General features: G+C 40.5%; 1 protein-coding gene across 2 annotated transcripts in view; it reads right to left on the bottom strand.

The window, feature by feature from the left end:
* Positions 1 to 2,427: 2,427 nt before the first annotated feature.
* The window catches only part of LOC124612410 (nuclear pore complex protein Nup155), a 254,444-nt gene continuing 234,623 nt past the window's right edge, over positions 2,428 to 22,248 (bottom strand). For both annotated transcript variants that reach the window (XM_047140603.1, XM_047140605.1), the window contains 3 exons: positions 17,230 to 17,350; positions 16,206 to 16,328; positions 2,428 to 3,279 (listed from right to left, as the gene is read on the bottom strand). In XM_047140603.1, coding sequence (XP_046996559.1) covers positions 3,141 to 3,279; positions 16,206 to 16,328; positions 17,230 to 17,350 — 383 coding nt within the window. In that variant the 3' untranslated portion in view covers positions 2,428 to 3,140. The remainder of the gene's footprint in view (positions 3,280 to 16,205; positions 16,329 to 17,229; positions 17,351 to 22,248) is intronic.

Genomic DNA, 22,248 nt, shown 5'->3' on the forward strand with positions numbered 1-22,248 from the left:
ACTGGAGTAGAATTGTCTTCAGTCGCGAGTCTCACTTTGAACTGAGCCCCAATGACCAGGCAAGACATATTTGGAGGCAACCCAGAAAGTGGTGGGATACCAACCTGTCCATTGCCCACCAATACACCTCAACATCCAGGAGTGATGGCAAGCCATTCTGGTCTTACATTTCAGCAATATAATGGCTGCCTGCACGTGGAAAGAGTTTCTTCTGCTTGTCTTTGAGCTTGCCAAACGTTTCCTTGGCCACCAAGGTTGCCGGATCTCTCCCCAACTGAGAACTTTTGGAGCACTATGGAGAGGACCCTCCAACCATCTTCTTCATCTAATGTGCCAATTGGACAGAATTTGGTACAATATCATTCAGGCATCCAACTCTATCAATCAACTCCCAGCCGATTAACTGCTTGAATAAGGACCGGAAGTAGACCAATGACTTGCTCAGCTCGTGAAGCTCTCTCTGAATTTTTCCACAATTGTAATAATTTATTTATCTTTACATGTACGTCACACATACAGATTTCCGTCTCATTCAGATAGTTCCTTGCTGGTGTGTGTGTGGTTATGTTATATAGAACCGCTGTTCAAAATATGACATTGGCAAGAGCACTGTGAAGGAGATGAAGAATAAGAATCTGGGCGTCGTGAACACACCCCTGTCACAAATTTAAAAAAGTAAGTAAATAAACCAACAAAAGTAAAAAAAGGACAGCTAACTAGATGGAGAGTAATGCTCAAGCTGAAGAAGCCTACAATATATTAAAAAGTGCTACTGCCAGAGACAAGTAGAGTACATATGGTGAACACATTGGGAACGAACAAAGGAAACTCCTCCAACAACTCAAACTTATGTGAAGCACATATTCACAAATGTGCTGCTCAGACCAGTGTTGTGGGATATGAGAAGTAACCTACTAGCCACAGATCAAATGTTGCATTAAACCTTCCTTCAGAAGATACCAGTACCTGTGAAATTGTTGATGTGGGCGAGACAAATGAGATTTAATTCAAATACCAACAACCACATGAGAGATCCAACAATATCTGAAAATTAAAGAATAATTTTTACTAGATAAATAGAGTGTTATATAATGATTATTCTTAGTTGAGCTTAGAAGTTTTGTACATATGAAAAAAGAAAAGAGAGATAAAGATAATTGCATATAGTTAACTTTATATTGTTCAACAATGATGAAATAGCTTCACACACTTCTCATTGTATGAGGGAAATAGCAGTATATGAAACACTGAATAAGATTTATACAAATCCCCTGTAGCTAGAAATCATGTGATAGCTAGTTGAATTCTTGTGGAACTATTGTCCTGGCAATTGGTACCTTTCTTTAGAATAAGATGGTTGTTAACTGTATTACATCATTAGGTTTTCTTGGACGTTCTTGTAAAATTACACAATACGGCACCATCATTTGCTACTAGATATCTAAGTATACTAATCCATTGATTTTCATTTCCATTGAATACTGCTGCAATCACCTGACTGCCCATTCTCCTGCAAGGCCAATTCAGGGTGGTAAAAATTCTGTTGTTTTGGTGTAAATTAACATGCCGCATGCAAGATGTTGTCTTTTGTAACATGCTACTAGACAATGCATGGCACATTTACACAGTGTACCACAGTGTTGCAAGATATTGCCCCGGTGTGAATGAGACTTAACAACTATGCTTTTTGTTTCAAACTTGATGCTACAAGTTTTTTCTCTGAAATATAACTTGAGTGTTGCTGGTGCAGAATTTACTCTTTCATAGATCCACATCTACCAATAAAATTGTGTCCTTAGACACACCTAAGAGCTGTCAGTTTTTTTTTTCCCTACTTGCATTCTACTATCTTTTGCAGATGTTCACTGCCATAACATATTTGTTCTCATCTTCACTCTCCATCATTTCTTCTTTGCTTCTCTCAGTCTCAGTGTCACCATTACAGTCTAAAGTGATTTTTGTCATCATGTACACTAACATTTTGAATCACTGAGAATAGTCCTTTGACATACGAGTACATGAAGTTCTGGGCAGCATTGTTTCACCACAGAGTTCTGATACTGAGAGACAAAGGGATTTCTTCTGACACCAACTTTCTGATGAAGATCTTAATGGTGTGTCAGCACTTTTATTCCTATGTACAGCTGATGAAGCTGTTAACAGGTGGCACGGCAATATCATAAAGCTTGTGAGATTGTAAGTGAAGAGTGTGTGATGAAGATACTGCCACAGCAGATTTCACATCCCATTATTGTATCCTCAGGGTCCCAGCTTGAGGGACTAATGCCGACATCTTACAACTACTATGAAAACTAATTCAATAAATGTTACTAGAAAGTAAATCTATCAGTATATTAGTGTACATTATAAAGGTACAACAGAAAGCAAACATAACAAGAAACCCAATGCATGGTATTTTCAAAAATACGAATTTATATAAAACAACATCCACAATTGTCCACGTGTTTTGTGTCATATACATAAATTTCATGATTTTACAGAAGTACAAAGGTACATTAAAAATTTATGTGGCTAGTATTTACGAACAAGACTAAAGCCTTACAAAGACTGTACAAAATGAATCGCAAATCACATGGCTATTTCTCAATGACTATTCCGATCCAGGACAAAGTATTGAATATCACAATGTATACAACAAAATTGATGTGTATTTTTATCCTCTAAAATCATGTAAACACAGTAGCAGCACAGAGCTGCAGAATATTGATACAGTATGTATAAATTTACACCGGTACAAAACTATTTTAAAAATAAGGCATTCATTCGCCTTCCACATAAATGGAATTCATGCTTATTTAGTTCATTGTATTATTTGGTGGGATACTGGAATTGACTGATTTTATAGTTCATATCTGACACAGTGGCAAAGACTTCACAATTTATAATACCATATTCCTACAAATAAGGTACTTGGAAAGAATGTGTGTTTAAAGATCATCAGTCTGTCATAAAATTTCAGTAACATTAAAGCTGTACAAAGTATTCATAAAAATAATATGTACAAGTAAATGAATCATTTACAGACAAGGCTAAGATAATAACAAAAATAAATTATAACAGTCAATATTTCACACTATTCAATAAAATAACTTCCATATGCTCACAATTAATTACTATATTTACAGCGCATTGGACAGTCGATTTAGTTTTGACTGGGTGAAGCGTAGCACATCCACTAGATTCTGTGTGTTTGGCTTGCTGTATAGGAATGTGAGGCACTTTGACATAAGGTCTGCTGCTCTTGTAATGGTTATTCTCCTGGAAGAAAACATCACAAATATTGAAAGAAAAATTACTGAAGAAACTTGTAATGAAATAATACTGCTACAACAAAGAACATGCAAAATTACCATCAGCCTCATACCATCAGGTGGCTTTCGGAGTATTGATGAAGACTATATAGTAGTATTAGAATTACAAGAGACAGTCAGAAAACTGTTCTCAACTTTTTACTCAGTAAAATATTTAATCATAGTTAATAAAGTGGCTACTAGCCTAGGGGCAACCTTTCTATTTTATGCCACTTTGGTGGCCTACATGTAAATGTCACTGCTGTTCATAATCAGGCAGCTTTTCATTTTGCATTGTAAGACTGACTGAACGCCATTCCAGACTATGCCAGCACAGAAAAATTTGAGGTGGTCCTTGGGAATCGAACATGGGACCTCTGCATTAGTAGCCAGTGATGCTGACCGCTACACCACAGAAGTGGTTAACAACAACAACAACAACAACCACTGGACTAACAAATTACAAGCAACCATGGCTCGAATGAGGAACAATAGTACCACAGGCAGTAACCAATCCACCCATCAACAGACGGCAACCAGGAACTCTGATTCTGGGGGACCTGGAATTGCATGATTACAGAGAAAGTTGGCATTCTCTGGCAAACTTCCACACAAAAATTCCTACATTTCTCGGAAACTTCAACAAAAACACACTGATCCAAGCATGAAAACTGCACGACCTAACATTAGAGCTTGATAAACAAAAGATAACTGTACTCGCCCTGCAGGAAACAATGCATAACAGACAAAGACACAATGGATATGGTAACTATTCCATTTTCAAGAGCAAGACACGAAAATGAATTGCCAGGGGTGCTCTACTTCTGGGCATGGCCTTCATGGTACACAAGAAGATAATCAGTTCAATCAGAGAAGTGTCACCCTCATAAACAACACGCTAATGACATTGTACTGCTAGTGCGCAAACAAGAAGTATACAATGATCAACGTACACATCCCAATGAATACAAATGTGGATAACGAAAAGGACTTCAAATCAACAGAAGTTCTGGGCAACTTCAGAGACAGTGATGGCCAAGATCCCAAAAGACGACAAAAATTTTGCTAGGTGATTTCAACACACAAATCGGCACAGGAAAAATGTCGCCTGCAAATTGTGGGAAAGATAGAAATCTCAAACATAGCTTTCGCAGACAGCTTGGCCTTATTCTCAGATAATGCAGATATCGAAGCAACAGCAACGAAACAAATACAAATGCTAAAAGAATGTGCAAAAAAGATGGCCTACAAATCTCTTTCCAGAAGTCTGAATTATTCTAATCAAAATTAAACATACAAAAAACAGTAACAAAATATGTCAAGATAAACAGAGTTATAAATCACATATTTAGGTGAGATCCTCAAACCTACAGGAGGAGGAAAAAATCTCACAGAAGACTAGACTACAAAAAATGGAGGCAGCTTACAGCAGAACACAAGACACAGAAAAAGAAATGCTTGTCCATTCAAACAAAGATAAGTCACAACAACACAGTAATCAAGCCTGAAATATTGTATGCAAGTGAGACACTACCACTCCACACGAAAAGCAACATGGAAAGTACACTGAAGGAAGAATGCAAAATCATGAGAAAAATTCTTGGCCCAAAGCTGACTGAAGAGGGATACAGATTACGCTCAAGGAAAACCAGAGAGATATCAAACATAACACCAGATGTCAGAAAAAGAAGGTGCTAAGTTCTATTGGCACTTCAGCAGGTTACAACCAAGACTCACCATCAGGATTCTGACATACATAAAAGGGTCAAGTCAACAATACCATGAATCACAAATGTCAAACTTGACCTAGAAGAAGCACAAATCAATCCCATACAAAATCAAGACATAGTGTCACAAAGGAGGTGAAGAAACTGAACTGGCAGACACTTTAAAACAGAAGTAAACTACCTCAATGAACCTACTTATGAAATGTAAAGAACTGGCATTTACTGATGACTCTAGGAATATACACTACTGTTTGCAAAAAGTGAAAGAATCAGAAGCAATGAACTGCAACACGTTACAGTAAGTGGACACGTTTAACAGTGGAACCATGATAAGTTACTTAAATGGCAGACAGGTAGAGTGCAAGTAGGCCCAACAACATCCTCTTGTGTGACCAGACAGTTCAGTGTTGCCCAACGCTCAGTCAGTGTGGAGCCATCACACAAAATAAGAATGTATAACCAAGTGCCACTCTCCCTCACCTACATCACAGGGTGAGTATGGCATGTGAATGTGTTTTAACACGGCAGAACGACTCCAGGAGGCGTTTGTCACCCCATGACATTGTGGCTCATACAGGACTCGCTGCTTCAACAGTGAAGCATATGTAGAACCAGTGGAGAGGAGGGGGCCGTCAGAAAGCCAACAGGGTACTGGATGACACAATGTGACCATAGTGCAAGATGACCGCCTCTTATCTTCTTGGCAATAATGAACAGAACAGTCTCATCCGCAATGTTGGTCCAACATCACAGCACTGCAACAGGTGTGGAAATGTCTGAGTAAACAATACAACTGTGTCTTCTGCAGACTGGACTGGCGGCATGCATGGTATTTTGTTGGCTTCCATTGACCACAACCCACCGACGCCATCAACAATGGCGTGCTGAGTGGCAAAATGTGTTTTCAGATAGCCCCACAACAACTTGTTCTATAGCGACGGCTGCACACGCCTCGATGCTGCCGTGGTGAATGCAGCTGGGCAGATTGCCTCGTTTAGTGGCTTAGTGGACAAATGCCAAGTGTGACGGTTTGGGGTGTCATTGCCTGTAACACACAATCTTGCCTCCTACATCTGAACAGACCATTACATTACAGAGGTTTTACAACCTGAGGCACTCCCCCTCTGCAGGTCATTCCACATGCCATATTTCAGCAGGACAATGCCCTGCCAGATGTGGCAAGGAATGTGCAAGCCTTCTGTGAAGAACAATGGATTCCAGTGCTTCCCTGGCCTGCCCATTCGCCTGAAATGTCGCCTGTCAAACATGTCTGGGACACGGTCGGTCGGCAACTTGTCTGTTCAGTTCCTCTTGCAACCACAATTGATGCTTTGTGGATGCACCTACAAACTGCGAGGCAGAGTATTTCCCAGCAGCATATTCAAGCACTCTTCGATTCCATGCCATGATGTCTAGCAGCTCTGGCTGCAGCGACTTGACTGTGCTGCTCCATACTAAATTTACACAGCCACAGTGCATGTACAGGTCTGTAATGCTAATCATTTGAGTAGTGCCATGTCCCTAATCGTTAGAATAAATTTCATTGTGATCACATCTGGGTTTTCACTTTTTCCAAACAATAGTGTACTACAGCCTCCTATGTATCTCTCACACAGAAATCCTGAGACCAAGATTAGATTAATTATAGCATGTGTTCCCACACGCCATACGTGAATCGTACAGGAAGGTTCAAATGGCTCTGAGCACTATGGGACTTCTGAGGCCATCATTCCCCTAGAACTTAGAACTACTTAAACCTAACTAACGTAAGGACACCACACACACCCATGCCCGAGGCAGGATTCGAACCTGCTCCGTAGCCATCGCGCGGTTCCAGACTGTAGCGCATAGAACTGCTCAGCCACCATGGCCAGCCAATCGTACAGGAAGAAACCCTAACAACTAGTACAATGGGATGACCCTCTGCCATGAACTCACAGAATTTTGCAGAGTACAGGCATAGATGTTAATGTATAATACCTGGCACACTGACTCAAAGGCAACAAGAACTTAAAACACAAAATTCTGGCCCATGCATTGTCTATTATAGAAAGAAAGCAGTTGATGAAAGACGTTAATGGTGCCATTGCAACTGCCCTGATAACAACAGACCAAGAAATGAAACTCTAATCTACAGTACAACAGTAGCAGAAGAACTGCAGCTACTGCAATCACTGGCTGCAATAAAATCTACTGAGAAACTGAAGTGGAATGTTAAGGTGGAACTGAAAATCAAAAGCTTGAGATGTGATGCAGGTAACTTTTTAATATCACAAAAGGGCATGTATTGAATAACCAGAAGACCAATGAGTACCTAATAAAGTATTGGCTGAATCCAAGAAAAACTGAAGCTTTGGAAATTGTGAAGAAACAAGTCACTAAGTACCTGGAAACCAATGTAGTCAGCAAAAAGATCAGAAATTCACAGAAAATGTGATGGAACACTGGAAAACAATTATTGGTCCGAAAAGAAAATTATGGACTACTCAACACCAAGAGCATCGTTTTCTAAATGGACTTATCCTACTGCTGCTCATTGCCTTGACTTGGCTGTCAACCTTCTCACAGACAACAAAGCCGGGCTATCAATCAGTGAGAAATTCTTAGAAAACATCCCAATTGCTGTACACAGATGACCCGAAAGCTCAATAGAAAATCTGAAATTGAAATCCAGTCTCCGACAAATAGTCGGAATCTTCAGCATGGAATTTAGCTCAGATAAATGCACCACACTGGCACTAAGCAAGGGAAACATCTAAGAAAGTGAAGGCATCAAAATGGTACCTGGATACCACTGAGTGTCAATAGTCTAAAGCCTGCAAATACCAAGGAATTTTGCAGCTCGAAACATCAAGCTTGTGCATGTAACCAATGTGGACAGAAAGAGTACACTCAAAGGCTCAGAAAAATTTTGAAAAACAAGTTGAAAGGTGGCAATGTCACCAAGCACTTAATACCTCGACTATACCAGTCATCAGATACACTCCTGGCATTGTGAAATGGACACAACTAGAGCTTGACAATCTACATAATAGGGGAACAAGATACTCATGATGGTTCACCATGCACTCCAACCCTCAAAGGGGTAAATTTCTGTTGCAAGTGAGGCAGACAGTGGAAGAAGAAGATAAGCATGCATTAGTAGACTGTGTGAAAAAGATAGCAAAGAATCAGCTCTGGTTGAACTCAACAACAACAACAAAAAGCTTCTCGAGGTACAGCAAACCAAGCACCACTACTGGAAAGATGTACTCCAATGCTGGGCTGAAATCCCTTTGCAATTAAACATAACATGGGTAGGCTTTGGAGAAGACTGTAGACAAAATAAATAAATAAAAGTGTTGCGTCCTGCGGTTGGCAGGAAAAGAACCAACAGTCAATTTAGTACACTTTATTTATTTTAATTAAAAAGAAAAAATGCCTTCTTGGCATACACTTAAGTTTAAAACAAGAACACCACGAAAACCCACAACTCTTGTGGTGACAAACCAAATAAGCTAACAAGACAATGGAAGAAAAATACTGACCAAAATCTACACTATACAATACAAAATACTATGTGCTACTACAATGCTACAGCGAGTGAATACAATGCTGGGGCTGGTAAAAGTACTGGCCACAGCTGTTCCTAGCGGTTGGTGAACACTGCCGGTCTGACAGTCCTCGTGTGCTTATAAAGCCAGGTCAGCACAGTGCTACGTCGGTCATACGAGTTCCAATTGGTGGAACACTGTCCCATGTTGTCTGGCGAAGTAGTTGCATCCTTATTTGGCAAGTCTGTTATTGTTTCAGTCTGCTGGGGATGTTTCTCTCCGCAATCGTGAAAGGGGTCAGCAACCCTTCCAATCCCCAAAGGGATCAGCAACCCTTCTCGCACGTCGGTTCTGTGGACCCTCTAATAATAAGGGGCCGCTACGACAAAAAGACTTCACCTTGGCTGACTAAAAGAGCCCTAAAGAAGAAAATGGAGGACCGATTTGAGCTGCACAGGAACAAGCCACAGAACTACCGCCACCAAAGCCAGAATTGAGAAATCATCCAAAGGCCCAAAGTGGAGACACTATAAAGAAGCTGATGAAACAACTGACCATTCATACTGATTACAAGCAGAGGCAAATGATGTGGCACAAATGATCCATTGGAACTTATGTCAAAATTACCAACTGCTGGTGGCAAGGAACTGATGTAACCACAAGTCAGAAAAAGTCAGCCAAATTCCTGTTGGACTTCAGAGTGACCGAACGCTGGAGCACAATGCACCAGACATCAGAAATGTGGAGAAAATGTGTGGATCATTGACAATCACTTCCAAGGTGATAGCAGAATCAACAAGAAATAACTTGAAAAACCAGATAGAGGGATTGAAAACTCAACTAGGGCAATTCTGGCATAAACAAGTGGAAGGGGTCGCCACGGTTCCTGACGCATTTGACGCAGTGCCGAAAGGTCTTAGAGAGCACTTGAAAACCTCTGGCATTGATAAAATACCTATCTGTCACATACAAAAAGCCACTTTAATGGCACCTGTAGGAATTATCCGCCGATACATCACAGTGTCTTAGACTGCTTGGGAAGTGCCCGACTAATGATAAAATACAAAATCCAGGATAGAGAACGCGTTTGCTTTGTTAAACATCTGATTAAAATGTATGGCAATGACAAGTCTGGTGTCTGCTGGGTAGACATTGAGTCCAACTTAGTGAATTAGTTCGAAACGATACTAAAAAGGCACGAGGTCAGTTTCTCTCTCTCTCTCTCTCTCTCTCTCTCTCTCTCTCTCTCTCTCTCTCTCACTCACACACACTCACACACACACACACACACACACACACACACACACACACACACACACACACACACACACACTGAACAAAGTGAGTGCTCAAAAAAAAAAAACACCAGGTCCTCATACTGCCTCCACTACTGAACTTTGAAACCCTTAAGAACTGTGTTTTGGATCGGTATATCTTTTCTTTTGGGTAGTTTTCATTTTATGTACAATATATTGACAACCTATCCAGTTGTTTTCCTCAGGTGCTCTAAAAGTTTTGCTGGTATGTGCACGTGCTGCCTGGACTCCAGCCACACTGAACTCTTGAGACCTCAACCACTATTTATAATAGGTATTTTTAATTGCAGAACAGATCACTGATGATCATACTGAAATTGAAACTAGGAATGTCTTGTAGAAGCCTACTTACTAGCTTTAATATTCTTGCAGTTTATGCCATTTACACGTTAGAAACTATTATGTTAGTGAAACTAGGTGTCGTCTTCATTTTTGTCTTCGGTTCAAAGGCTCTCCATGCCAGTGTACTCTGTGCAAGTATCTCTATCTCTGCCAAACTTCTGCTATGTACATACATTTGAACCTGTTTACTGTAATCAAACATTTGTCCCACTCTACAACTGTTACCCCCCACACTTCCCTTCAACAGCATTTAGATAATTCCTTCCAGCCTCAGGATGTGTCCATCCCATCAACTGCTTTCTTCTTTTAGTCAGGTTACGTCATAAATTTCTTTTTCCCGCAAATTCAGTTCGGTACCACCTCATTAGTTATTCACCCTACAAATCTTATCTTCGGCATTATTCTCTAACACACGTTTCAAATGATGCTTCTCTTCTTGATAAAACTGTTTATCACCACATTTTGCTTCCACATAAATTTTATTCAATGTTTACATTCTCCTCTTTTTCAGAAATGCATTTCTTACTACAGCCAGTCAACATTTTAAAACTTCTCTACTTTGGCTTCATAAGTTATTTTGCTGCCCAAGTAGCAAAACTTGTGTACTACTCTTTGTGGTTTATTACCTAATCTAATTCCCTCAGCATTGCCCGATTTAATTACCCTATATTCCATTACCCTTGTTTTACTTCAACTGATGTTCACCTTGTAACATATTTTTAAGACACTATCCATTCTGTTCAGCTGTTCTTCCCAGGCCTGATCTCTGACTGACAGAATTACAGTTTTTATTTCTTCATCCCTTTGTACATTTCTCCTCGATTTCCTTTACTACTTGCTGAATGTATAGAGTGAACAACATGAGGAAGTAGCTAATAATCCTGTCACACTTCCTTCTAAACCACTGCTTTCCTTTCGTGTCCATCGACTCTTATGGCTGCATTCAGGTTTCCAGATAAGTTATACAGAATATTTCAGTCTCCGTATTTTATCCTTATTACCTTAAGGATTTTCTAGGAGTGTAATCAAGTCAAAATTGTTGAAATCTTTTCCTAGATCTACCAAAGCTAGCAAAGTATGTCTGCTTTTCAATAAACTATCTTCCATGATATCCATACTCAGTATTACCTAGCACATTGCTTTATTTCTCTGGAACCCAAACTGATCTTCCCTTAGGTTGGCTCCTACCAACTTCTCAATTCTTTTTTAAGTAATATTTAGCAATGAGCCTTATTTCACTGATAGTCATTAATATTCACGTCTGTCAGCATCTGAATTTTTTGGAACTGGAATTATATATTCTTCTCTAAGTATGAGGGTACTTGGCCTGTCTCATAAAACTTGCTCAACAAGTGGACCAGTTTCGTCAAGGCTGGTTCTCCAAAGGACCATAATAATAGGGTATTAGACTGTTTTCTGGAAATTGTCTTAAATGATTAATTATGCCATTTTATGCTGCTGATATGCTTTTTCAACTTCAGTATTCTTTTATAAAAACAGAAATGAAAGTCAAATAATTTGAATGCCCACTAAAACAGACCTTTCTAGTCATTTAATGCCTTTGACTTCACTGGCTAGCTCCCTGCTTCTACTGTCATAATGCAAAGTCACAGTGATGTCTTGTTTCGGGATTTACATATCAGAAAATGCACATCTACAAAACCATAATGCACATCTACAAAACTCCTGAAAAGTTTTTTTGAGTGTTCCAGAAAATGAGAAGATGCATAAAATGTGGTTGCAGAGACCTGAAAAGTGCCACCACATCGATGCACAAGTTCACTAACTTTATTAAATACGTGTTTCACTGTGAAGTTGACGTTAATTTACTTCTGAGATACGCTCTCCCACTGTTACAACGGAGGACAGTGTCATTCAACATAATTAAACTCTCAGTGAAAATTATCGTTTTACCTCAGTTATTCGATGTCTCAGAGCAGTAAATAGTCGAATTTTATAAAATGATATCCATAGATTGCTGGTTTGAATCCAACCCAAAAAGAACATTTTAATTTACTTGTAAAACTACGACAGTCCTTTCATATGAAAACCAAATCAATTACAAAACTTCACCACATCAATCAGAAACAGAATATTATTGTGTTTTCCTTGCTGTTTACAGGTGCTTGCATTTGCATTCACTGTTCACACACATCACGCTCAAAAAGATCTTTTCTAGTTAATGTGACCGTTTTTATCTTCGTACTGTCTAGCTAGGATCCTTATTCTTTAAACTTAAGTATGCATTTCTGCTTCAGACTCTAACATTAGTTTACACTCACAAACATCACAGCCCTCACAGCTTTACCACTTGCATGATGTGCACACTTTGTATCTCTCCGTATAACCTCATCATCTTACACCTCATTGTACCATGGATGTATAGTGATGTCTTTACAACTACCAATTCTTTCCAAAAAAAAAAATGAATTGTTTGTTCGCAAAGTAAATGCATTTATCCTCTGTTGTCCGATTCTTCTGTTTCTCAGAATTAGACTAATGTGAAGCTGTATAGAACACATCCCACAATTGAAACAACTGCTACAATCAGTTCTTGCTAATGGCTATTTCATTTAAAACTTAAAAATATATGATCCTTTCAGGATTGGAACAAATGACCTCTTCAATTACAGTAGAATGCACTATCCGTTTTACCGAGTGTGGTGGCACAGAGGTTAGCACAGTGGACTCGCATTTGGGTGGATGACAGTTCAATCCTACTTCTGGACACCCTGATTTAGGTGTACCGTGGCCCGGGCGGTTTGTTTGAAAGGGCACGGTCGACTTCTTTTCCCATCCTTCCCTCATATGCCGGGTCTAATGATCTCGCTGTTTGGTCCCTTCCCCCAAATTACCCAACCATCCACTATCTGTTGTGCCACAGAACACCTACTAGGTGCTATATCTCTTCTGAGTGCCTTCTACACAAGAAATTAGCATAAGTTTTGCCACGAATTATTTTGCTCGCATTGGGTGATGGCTCATGAGTGATAGTCGACAGTCAAGTTACAATATACAGATCCATTTGCAGAAGTTTTACAGTTCCTTAGGTTTGAGGGAGTTTAATGATGTTGCAGGGAGCACTCCCTGCTTGCAGTAAAAGTATGTAAAACCCTTGAAACTTTGGCTAACACTCCTATAATGCACATATAGCTTCGTCTTACTCCTAGCCTGTGATGTCACCAGAGCATCAGCCAATAACAGAATGTTTTCCATCACGTGACCAGAACTTGATATTTAAAGATTTTTAGGCTTTAATTACATAAAAGTAACAGGTACTTTGTGAAAACATTCACTGTAAATGCTTTTTAAAAGTTATAATCAATTATCACAATAGCAACACTCCGAACCATATTTTTAACAAAGGAAAATAGCCTATTTTGAGACAATGTTTTCCGCTACAGGGGCCTTGTTTTGAAATGGGCCTCTTCAGTGCTCTGTCAAATTCTTCTCATCCCAATGTCTCGTTCATTCTTTCACCGAGGGTCCTCCTCCTTTTCTCTTTCCACATGATGATGGTCCTTGTACTTTGCTTTTCATGAAATTTCCTGAATTTGTCAGCCTTCATTCTAAATACCTCTTTATCCCACATGTTTTCTGATGGATCCTAACTTCCTCCACATATTTTCTTATTTCCTAAACCCATTTTGTGGTCGCCTATAGTTTGGTCATACAGTTGAAGATTTCCTTTGTCAAGCTGCATCTGCACATTCTGAAAAGGTCCCATAAACTTTAGATTTCTCTTGCTTATGGAATCTGACTGCTTATGCACATCTTCATTTTCCACTTCTTGCAGGAACCATCACTTCATTTATGCAGTACAAGGAATTTCTTTTTTTTAAAAGAACTATTCTTTAGTTTTTCCATTTCTCCTTTCTTATTCAATGTCATACATTCTGAACTGTAAACTACATCTGACTTTAACAATCATTGTGTAGCACCCAATCTTTGGATTGTAGGAGATTGCTCTTTAGTTATTCAAATCTGCTTGTATGCGACTGTGGTGGTGCAGTAGGTAGAGCACTTGACTCCGGTCCTGGGACTCCCAGGTTCAATCTTGGATATGGGTGGAGATTTTTTCTTGTTCCAGTGCCTCCAAGATGTCTACTCAGCCTCCAATCAAGCGAGTACTGGGGTCATTCCTGGAGATAAAAGGCAGCTGTGGAGCGGTCATGGGCTTGTGCAACAGACACTGCGCGTGCAGTGGGGTTTTGATATCCCCTTCCCTCCACAAGTCCTGTTTTTTGTGCTATCTCAATTTTTCAAGCATTATACAGATGCTTCTTCATTGTTGCCTAACAATGCTAAATCATCAACTCTATGCACTCCACCCTGAACACTCCTTTCGATCTGAACTGATTCCTTCTACTACTCCTTTCAATCTAAACAGATTCCTTCTACTACTCCTCCTTTAGTGGGAACGTATGTGTTCTTATGGTTTTTTCCAGAATGATGTTAAAACAAAATGAGTGACAGTCTATCTCTCTACCTTATTCTTGTCTTAATCTCAATGGGCTCTGAAATTTGACTCTGGAGATGGTTTCCACTAGCATGTGATTTGTAAGTGTCTTAGTTTTTCCATCTATCCCAAATTCTTCTAAAACACTCAAGAATGTGTGCCGATTGTTTGAATCATAAGCTTTTTTTAAAAGAAATTCAATGAACACAACTTTAGTATTTCTACCTGTTTATGTTCTTGCTCTGAGGATACTTTTCAGACAAAAATCTGTTCCACACAGGATCTTCATTTTCCGAAGCCTTTTGGTATTCACATATTTGATGATCCACTTGTTTTTCAATTATGTGTAATAAACCTTTACAAAATATTTTGTAGGAAATCAGCTACAACGAAATTCGTTAGGCAGTAGTTTGGGTCTGTGCAGTCTCTCATCTTATGGAATTTGAGGGTGTGTAAGGGCACACTTCCCGCCAGTGAGTGTTGTTGCCTTTTCCCTAGATTTCACAAATTACTTTATGTAAGTTTTCTGCTGTCTTAACCTCTCCAAATTTAAGTTTAACTTCTTCAGGAGTTTCTTACAGATTAGAAGAGTGCTGAAATAGCCGGATAATAGTTGGTATTTCTCCTTGTTACTTTACCACTCTGCCTTTTAAAACAGACACTTGGTAGTTTGTTATGGTTGTAATCATTCATTTTCTGTAATACTGTCTTCACGTTCATGACCCCTGTATACCTCTTCTATATATTCCTTCCACCTTTAAGCTTCCCTACTTTGCTTGGAGCTTGCTTAACATTTGAGCTCTTGATTTATGTCGTTGCTTCCATTTTATCTAATTTAATTTTCCTACAGGCAGCATCTACATTTCTGCTCATAATACATGCTTCTATGGTCTTGCATTCGTCCTAGAGCCGTACCTTACCAGCCATTTCATAATTTATGCCAGTCTCATTGGTTAGACATTTATATTCTTTTAGCCTGTTTCATTTGTTGCACTTTCATATTTTCTCCTTTTTTCAAAAGAAGAACACGCTAAGGTCTCAAGCAGGAACATGCAAATTCACAACCATGATACAGGGTGTCTAACACAAGATAATATTAACAGAAAAAATACTTTTGACAAAGGAGCTATGTTTAATAGTTTGCTACCAAATGATCTATAGACATTAAATTAATATTTTTGAAAGGTTACTTAAGCAGTGGCTTATCCTTAACACCTTACAACTCTGAACTAACATGAATTATTATGCAAGTGACAATACTGTCATAGAAACGGCTGTTGTGAATGAATTATTGTACAATATATTAAATTATTGGACAATTATATAAAGAAACATATTTGAGCGCACAAGCAGGGCTGTAGTTGTGCATAGTTGATGTTGTCCATGCATGTACCATTAGTAACTACGAGAAGAAAATAAATAAATACAAGACTGTAGTAACCACTAAACTGAAGGTTTTTAATTATTGTCTGCTAGGACTAGGTGTTAGTGATTGGAGTTGTGTGTCAGAAGCTTACCTTTCAGAAACTGAAACCATTTGTGGGTTGTTGACAAAATCTTCCAACAAGCTACCAACAACTTCAATTAAGTGGAATTCATTTCCTGATCGGTACCATACTAAATCAGTCTCCGAAATCAATCTGCAAAAAGTATTTATTAAAGTGTTATTAAGAACAGAAAACTATTTTGTTTATAACAGAGTAACAAAGTTCTAAACAGAAAAAACACAAAATTATTAATTAAACTTCTAATGTTCAGTCTTACCACAACTTATCTCAAGTACATTCCAACTTACATACAGCACATTGCTGATTATGCATTGTAGATATGAGATTACAGCATGAAGTGCACTTGACCGACTATATTCTCGGGTTATATCAGAAAAGGAAAGTAAAATAAATGCTATCTAGTAGATTGCTAAGCTTCCTAAATTTTGGGCAACTGAAAATTTATCGAACATGTCAAGCATATATAGATAAAACAATAAAATGAAAAGGATAGTTTCTACTCACCATATAGTGGAGAAGCTCAGCTGCAGAACGGCACAACAAAAAGACTGTCAGAAAGTTAGCTTTCTGCCAACAAGGTCTTTGCCAAAAGTAGACAACATAACACACATTCACACAAAAGCAACTCTCACACACAGGACCTTAGTCTCTGGTGGCTAGAGCGAGAATCAGACTGGCTCATGTGTGTATATGAGTTGTGTTGTGAATGTGTGTTATGTTGTCAACTTTTGACAAAGGCCTTGTTGGCAGAAAGCTAACTTTGACAGAGTTTTTGCTGTGCCTTTTTGTGATTCAGCATCTCAGCTATATGGATGGTGAGTAGCAACTATCCTTTTCATGATATTGTTACATTCCATCCTATATTTTCCATTGGTACAAACACACACACACACACACACACACACACACACACACACACACACACACACACCTTTGATTTTTTACTTATTCTGGCTAAAATCCTAAAATTACATAAATCAAAATTAATGTATTTTGAAACTCCAACTAATCAATAACACTTAACAGAACTCACGTGTCATATATTTGAATCAGTTTCAGAACAGAGACACCAAGTGAAATCATCACCGGATGCACTTTTCCTGGATCTGCCCTCAGGCGACAACACTGAAGTTCCAGCTCCTTTACCAAGAAACCTGTACACAACATCATACACGATTATCAATATTAATTACAGGAAAAATTTTTGGGGGCATGTGCTTAAACAGTGTTTAATATTATAAGGGATAAGGTACTCAAATACTTCCACAAACTGTCAGTTGTTTTCTACCAGCAGCACTACCTTTACATTACCACTCAAGTAAGTCCACTCATCCTCAGCAACAGAACATGTAAAACAGTATCACATGGAACACACTAAGCAATTACTGCCTGTACTTAATGACTATGTGCATTACATAAAGCAGATACAGAATGCACACTAGAGTAAGGTAAATGAGCCCCATAATGACAGTGACACATATAAAGGTGGTGCTTGTCCTTCAATATGAACAGAAATTGTAAGGAATGTGCAACATCAGAGCTATCAACCACATCTCCTCCTAAACCAGTTGATCAATTTCAACCAAACTTTCCACAGAAAGGTAAGACCACCTCCCATTGGGGTGGGGGTGAAACAGATCAGCATAGGTGATGAACGGAGGGAGGGAGGGAGGGAGGGAGGAGGAGGAGGATGGGGGGAGAGAGGAGGATGAGGATGAGAGGGAGGAGAGGGGAAGACAACAGAGAGAGGAAGACGAGAGGGAAAACGGGTGGAGGATGGGGGGGCGTGCAAATAGGGGTAAAGGGAGGAAGAGGAGAGGACCGGGGGGGGGGGGGGGGAGGAAGAGGAGAGACGGGGGGGGGGGAGGAAGAGGAGAGGACGGGGGGGGGGGGGGAGGAAGAGTAGAGGAGAGGACAGGGGGGGGAGGAAGAGTAGAGGAGAGGATGGGGGGAGGAAGAGGAGAGGAGAGGATGGGGGGGAGGAAGAGGAGAGGACGGGGGGGGGGGAGGAAGAGGAAAGGACGGGGGGGGGAGGAAGAGGAGAGGAGAGGATGGGGGGGAGGAAGAGGAGAGGAGAGGATGGGGGGGAGGAAGAGGAGAGGAGAGGATGGGGGGGGAGGAAGAGGAGAGGAGAGGGGGAGGAAGAGGGGGCAGCAAGAGTTGGACACGAGGGGGGGGGGGGGGGGAGACATGAGATGGACACGAGGGGGGGGGGGGGAGACATGAGATGGACGCGAGGGGTACAATGAGATGTAATACATGTGATGTAAAAATTAGATGGGCAGTGTCATGGTTAGAAAGCTAGTTTCTAATAAATACTGGAGTTTACGAGGTTCATAGATTAACTGCATCCCCGAAGAAGGATTTAAGCATATCCTATTTTGGCATTAATAGCCCATCTAGTTCTTTCGTAACAGTGACCACAAATAGGAAACTACAAATATTTTCATATGTGAAGAAATGTGAGCTTATATAAGGTAACTTCCAATATGAGAACACACTAAATCCGTATGATTGGTGAACGTAACTTATTTAACTGGAATAAATCACAATTTGTCTGATTAGTTTACTTTTTTTGGATGGTCATCAAGCCTTCTGATTGGATTGATCTGGCCCTGCCACAATTTTTCTCTTATGCCGACCACCTCTTTTCTGTGTAGCACTGGTCCCAGTATCTTCAATTGCTTGTTGTATACGTGATGTAGCAGAAAGGTATCATGGAAAACATACCCGAGAAGAAGCTATCAGCACAATATGAAACACATTCCTACATGAAATGTTCAAAATGCCCTTCATTAGCAAAGATACATGTATCAATCCTGAGTCACATTGAACCCCTGATCTGCTGATGTACCCTGAAGAATTGCATCTTGTTTCACGCCTTCCACACTACCGGCACAAAGACTCTGTATCTCTTGTACTGGGGTTGCATAAACAAGACCTATCAAATGTCTAACAAATAAGAGAATAGTGTGTTATAATACTGCAATACAGTGACTCCAATTATCGCTTCATCTATTTTTGTGGTCTGAATACAAGTATATAAATCTTATTATTTTCTTTGTAACAATCATCTATTTAAGAATTGTAATGAATAATTTCTGACAAACTACTGCAGTAGAAATGCTAGCAAAGTTGGAGACTTTGCTTTATGCATAATCCAATTTCTTTTAGCTGGGTCCTGCGGGGCCGCATCAACCAACATTCCCTCTGCATCCCGCAATTTGTGTAGGGGCTAGCTAGGCTGTAGGCACCACTTTTCAGCTAATTTGTGTGTGCACTGCCTACAATGGCACTGCGATTGCAAAATTACTTTTTTCATCCACGATCACGCAGCTAGACACATCTGCTCACGCACCATTCATAAAAGCGCTGCAATTAGTCATGTGAATACGTTCATATCAGTCAGCCTGCTTTTATAGGTACTGACAAGGTCACCAGCAGGTAGTCTGTTCTCTAGCTCTGGGCAATTACGCTAGCCACCTGCAGACCACAAGTGAGTGCCTCATTGTCCATCTCCATCGCCGTCAGTATTTCCGTGTCCTTGGGGCCCACCACTGGTTGGGCCATTACCTCCAGACATTGGCTATGTTCACTGCCTCTACAGCATCACCGTGTCCTTAGCAGCACCGCTGTTCGAGCATCCTCCCAGCTGCCGCTGACGTACTTTCTGGCCTGCGGCCTTGCTGCATCCCAGGTGATCGTCACTGACCGAGTGCTGCCTTGCCAGTGGCTGCTGAAGCCTCCTGCTGCTGCTGGCTCATCGGGCTTCCAACACTGCCAGTGTCAGGCATGCCCCTCGTCACTATTTCTATCATCAGGCATCTGCCGTGCCCTATACCAGATGTTATGTATTATTAACTACCTTGCAATAAACTCTCGCAGATATTACTGGAAGCTGCAGTTTACTTCCTGTGCCATTCTCCCCCCTCCCCCCCTCCCCACTGCTAATAGTGTAGCACTAACACCACTGAGGTGAGAGCATGCAAAGGCACAGGCACAGTTTTGCAAGTGATCGGTGGTTGAGCACGGACACAATGTGACTGTGTTACCATGGTGCATAATTAAATGCATTGTCGGTGTGTTATTCAAACTGCAGCAAGCCACTGAAATGTTTAATGAATGGGCATATACCTGGGCCATTGTACATGGTTTAACCAAACTGAATACTGGTTGAAATGTACCATGTGACAACCCCACACCCAGCATCCCACTGCTCCAGCCGACCCGGTGTTCTGTCCTCGGTTCGTGCCCAGTAGCACGTGCTGGCGGGCACCTCTCTTGTTCCTCTGCCTACCCCGGAAATCTGTTCACTGCCTGGTATTTCATTCCTTGCCTTGATCATTCTAATAGCAGGGTTCCGCACCTTGCTAAGTACATACCCCTATGACGATTTATCATTGGTTCCCTTACTTTAATCTCAATACACTTCTTAATCATACAGTGTAGGCTTTCATAGGCGGTACTGTCTTCACTTGAAACTTCTGGGCTGATAGCCCGTGTTCAATGCATAAAACTCTCCCCTGACGTTTCGTCTCCGACTGTGTGTGTGTGTGTGTGTGTGTGTGTGTGTGTGTGTGTGTGTGTGTGTGTGTGTGTGTGTGGGGGGGGGGGGGGGGGGGGGAGGTCACGCGAGCGAGCGTATACCTGTCCTTCCCCCCCCCCCCCCCCCCCCCCCCCAAGGTAAGTCTTTCCGCTCCCGGGATTGGAATGACTCCTTACCCTCTCCCTTAAAACCCACATCCTTTCATCTTTCCTTCTCCTTCCCTCTTTCCTGATGAAGCAACCTTGGGTTGTGAAAGCTTGAAATTTGTGTGTGTGTTTGTGTGTTTTTTTATTGTCTCTATCAACATACCAACGCTTTCGTTTGGTAAGTTACAGCATCTTTGTTTTTAGATATAAAAATATAATTGATTACACTTATTTTGAATTGTTTTTCTTGAGAACTTTATGTTACTTAATATAATACACTACATTTTTTGCTGACACGAAATGGGTTGTGTAAGTCTCTCCTATGTGCCAATACAATTAAGTTTCATTAATTAGTCCTCAATTCCTTTCTATGTCATTAATCTTATAATTTAACTGTATGTATTTACACAATTTAATGATATGAATATAATAGAGGGAAACATTCCACGTGGGAAAAATATATCTAAAAACAAAGATAATGTGACATACCAAACAAAAGTGCTGGCAGGTCGATACACACACAAACAAACACAAACATACACACGAAATTCTAGCTTTCGCAACCAACGGTTGCTTCGTCAGGAAAGAGGGAAGGAGAGGGAAAGATGAAAGGATGTGGGTTTTAAGGGAGACGGTAAGGAGTCATTCCAATCCCGGGAGCGGAAAGACTTACCTTGGGGGAAAAAAGGACAGGTATACACACTCTCTCTCTCTCTCTCTCTCTCTCTCTCTCTCTCTCTCTCTCTCACACACACACACACACACACACACACACACACACACACCCATCTGCACATACACAGACACAAGCAGACATTGCTGAAACGATTTAGGGAAATCACGGAAAACCTAAATCAGGATGGCTGGAGCCGGGATTGAACCGTCGTCCTCCCGAATGCGAGTCCAGTGTGCTAACCACTGCGCCACCTCGCTCTGTTTCGGATATGGATGTGTGTGATGTCCTTAGATTAGTTAGGTTTAAGTAGTTCTACGTTCTAGGGGACACCTGAGGTCATCAGTCCCCTAAAGTCCCATAGCCATTTGAACCATTTGAATTCTGGCTTCCACTTAACTTCTCATAGTAATTCATGGCCCCTGAATAACTTAATTCTAACCAAAATTTCTTGCTCCCTGTGGACAAAGCAAAATGGAACAAAACTGCACAACCATGCTTAAGAAACAGAGAAACGAGTCACTGCCATATTGCCACGCACCTCTGCTAACCATTTAGGCAGTCATATTGCGTGCACAAATTGCATGCGAACCAGCAAATTGCCTGGGATTTCCATGCCACCAGCGACTGATCACCGAGGTCCGTCACTCAGTGTTTGAGGCTCTTTAGAAACGTAAAAGTTGTGAT

This window comes from Schistocerca americana, chromosome 4 (genome assembly GCF_021461395.2).
Source record: "Schistocerca americana isolate TAMUIC-IGC-003095 chromosome 4, iqSchAmer2.1, whole genome shotgun sequence".
NCBI classification, from domain to species: Eukaryota; Metazoa; Arthropoda; class Insecta; order Orthoptera; family Acrididae; genus Schistocerca; species Schistocerca americana.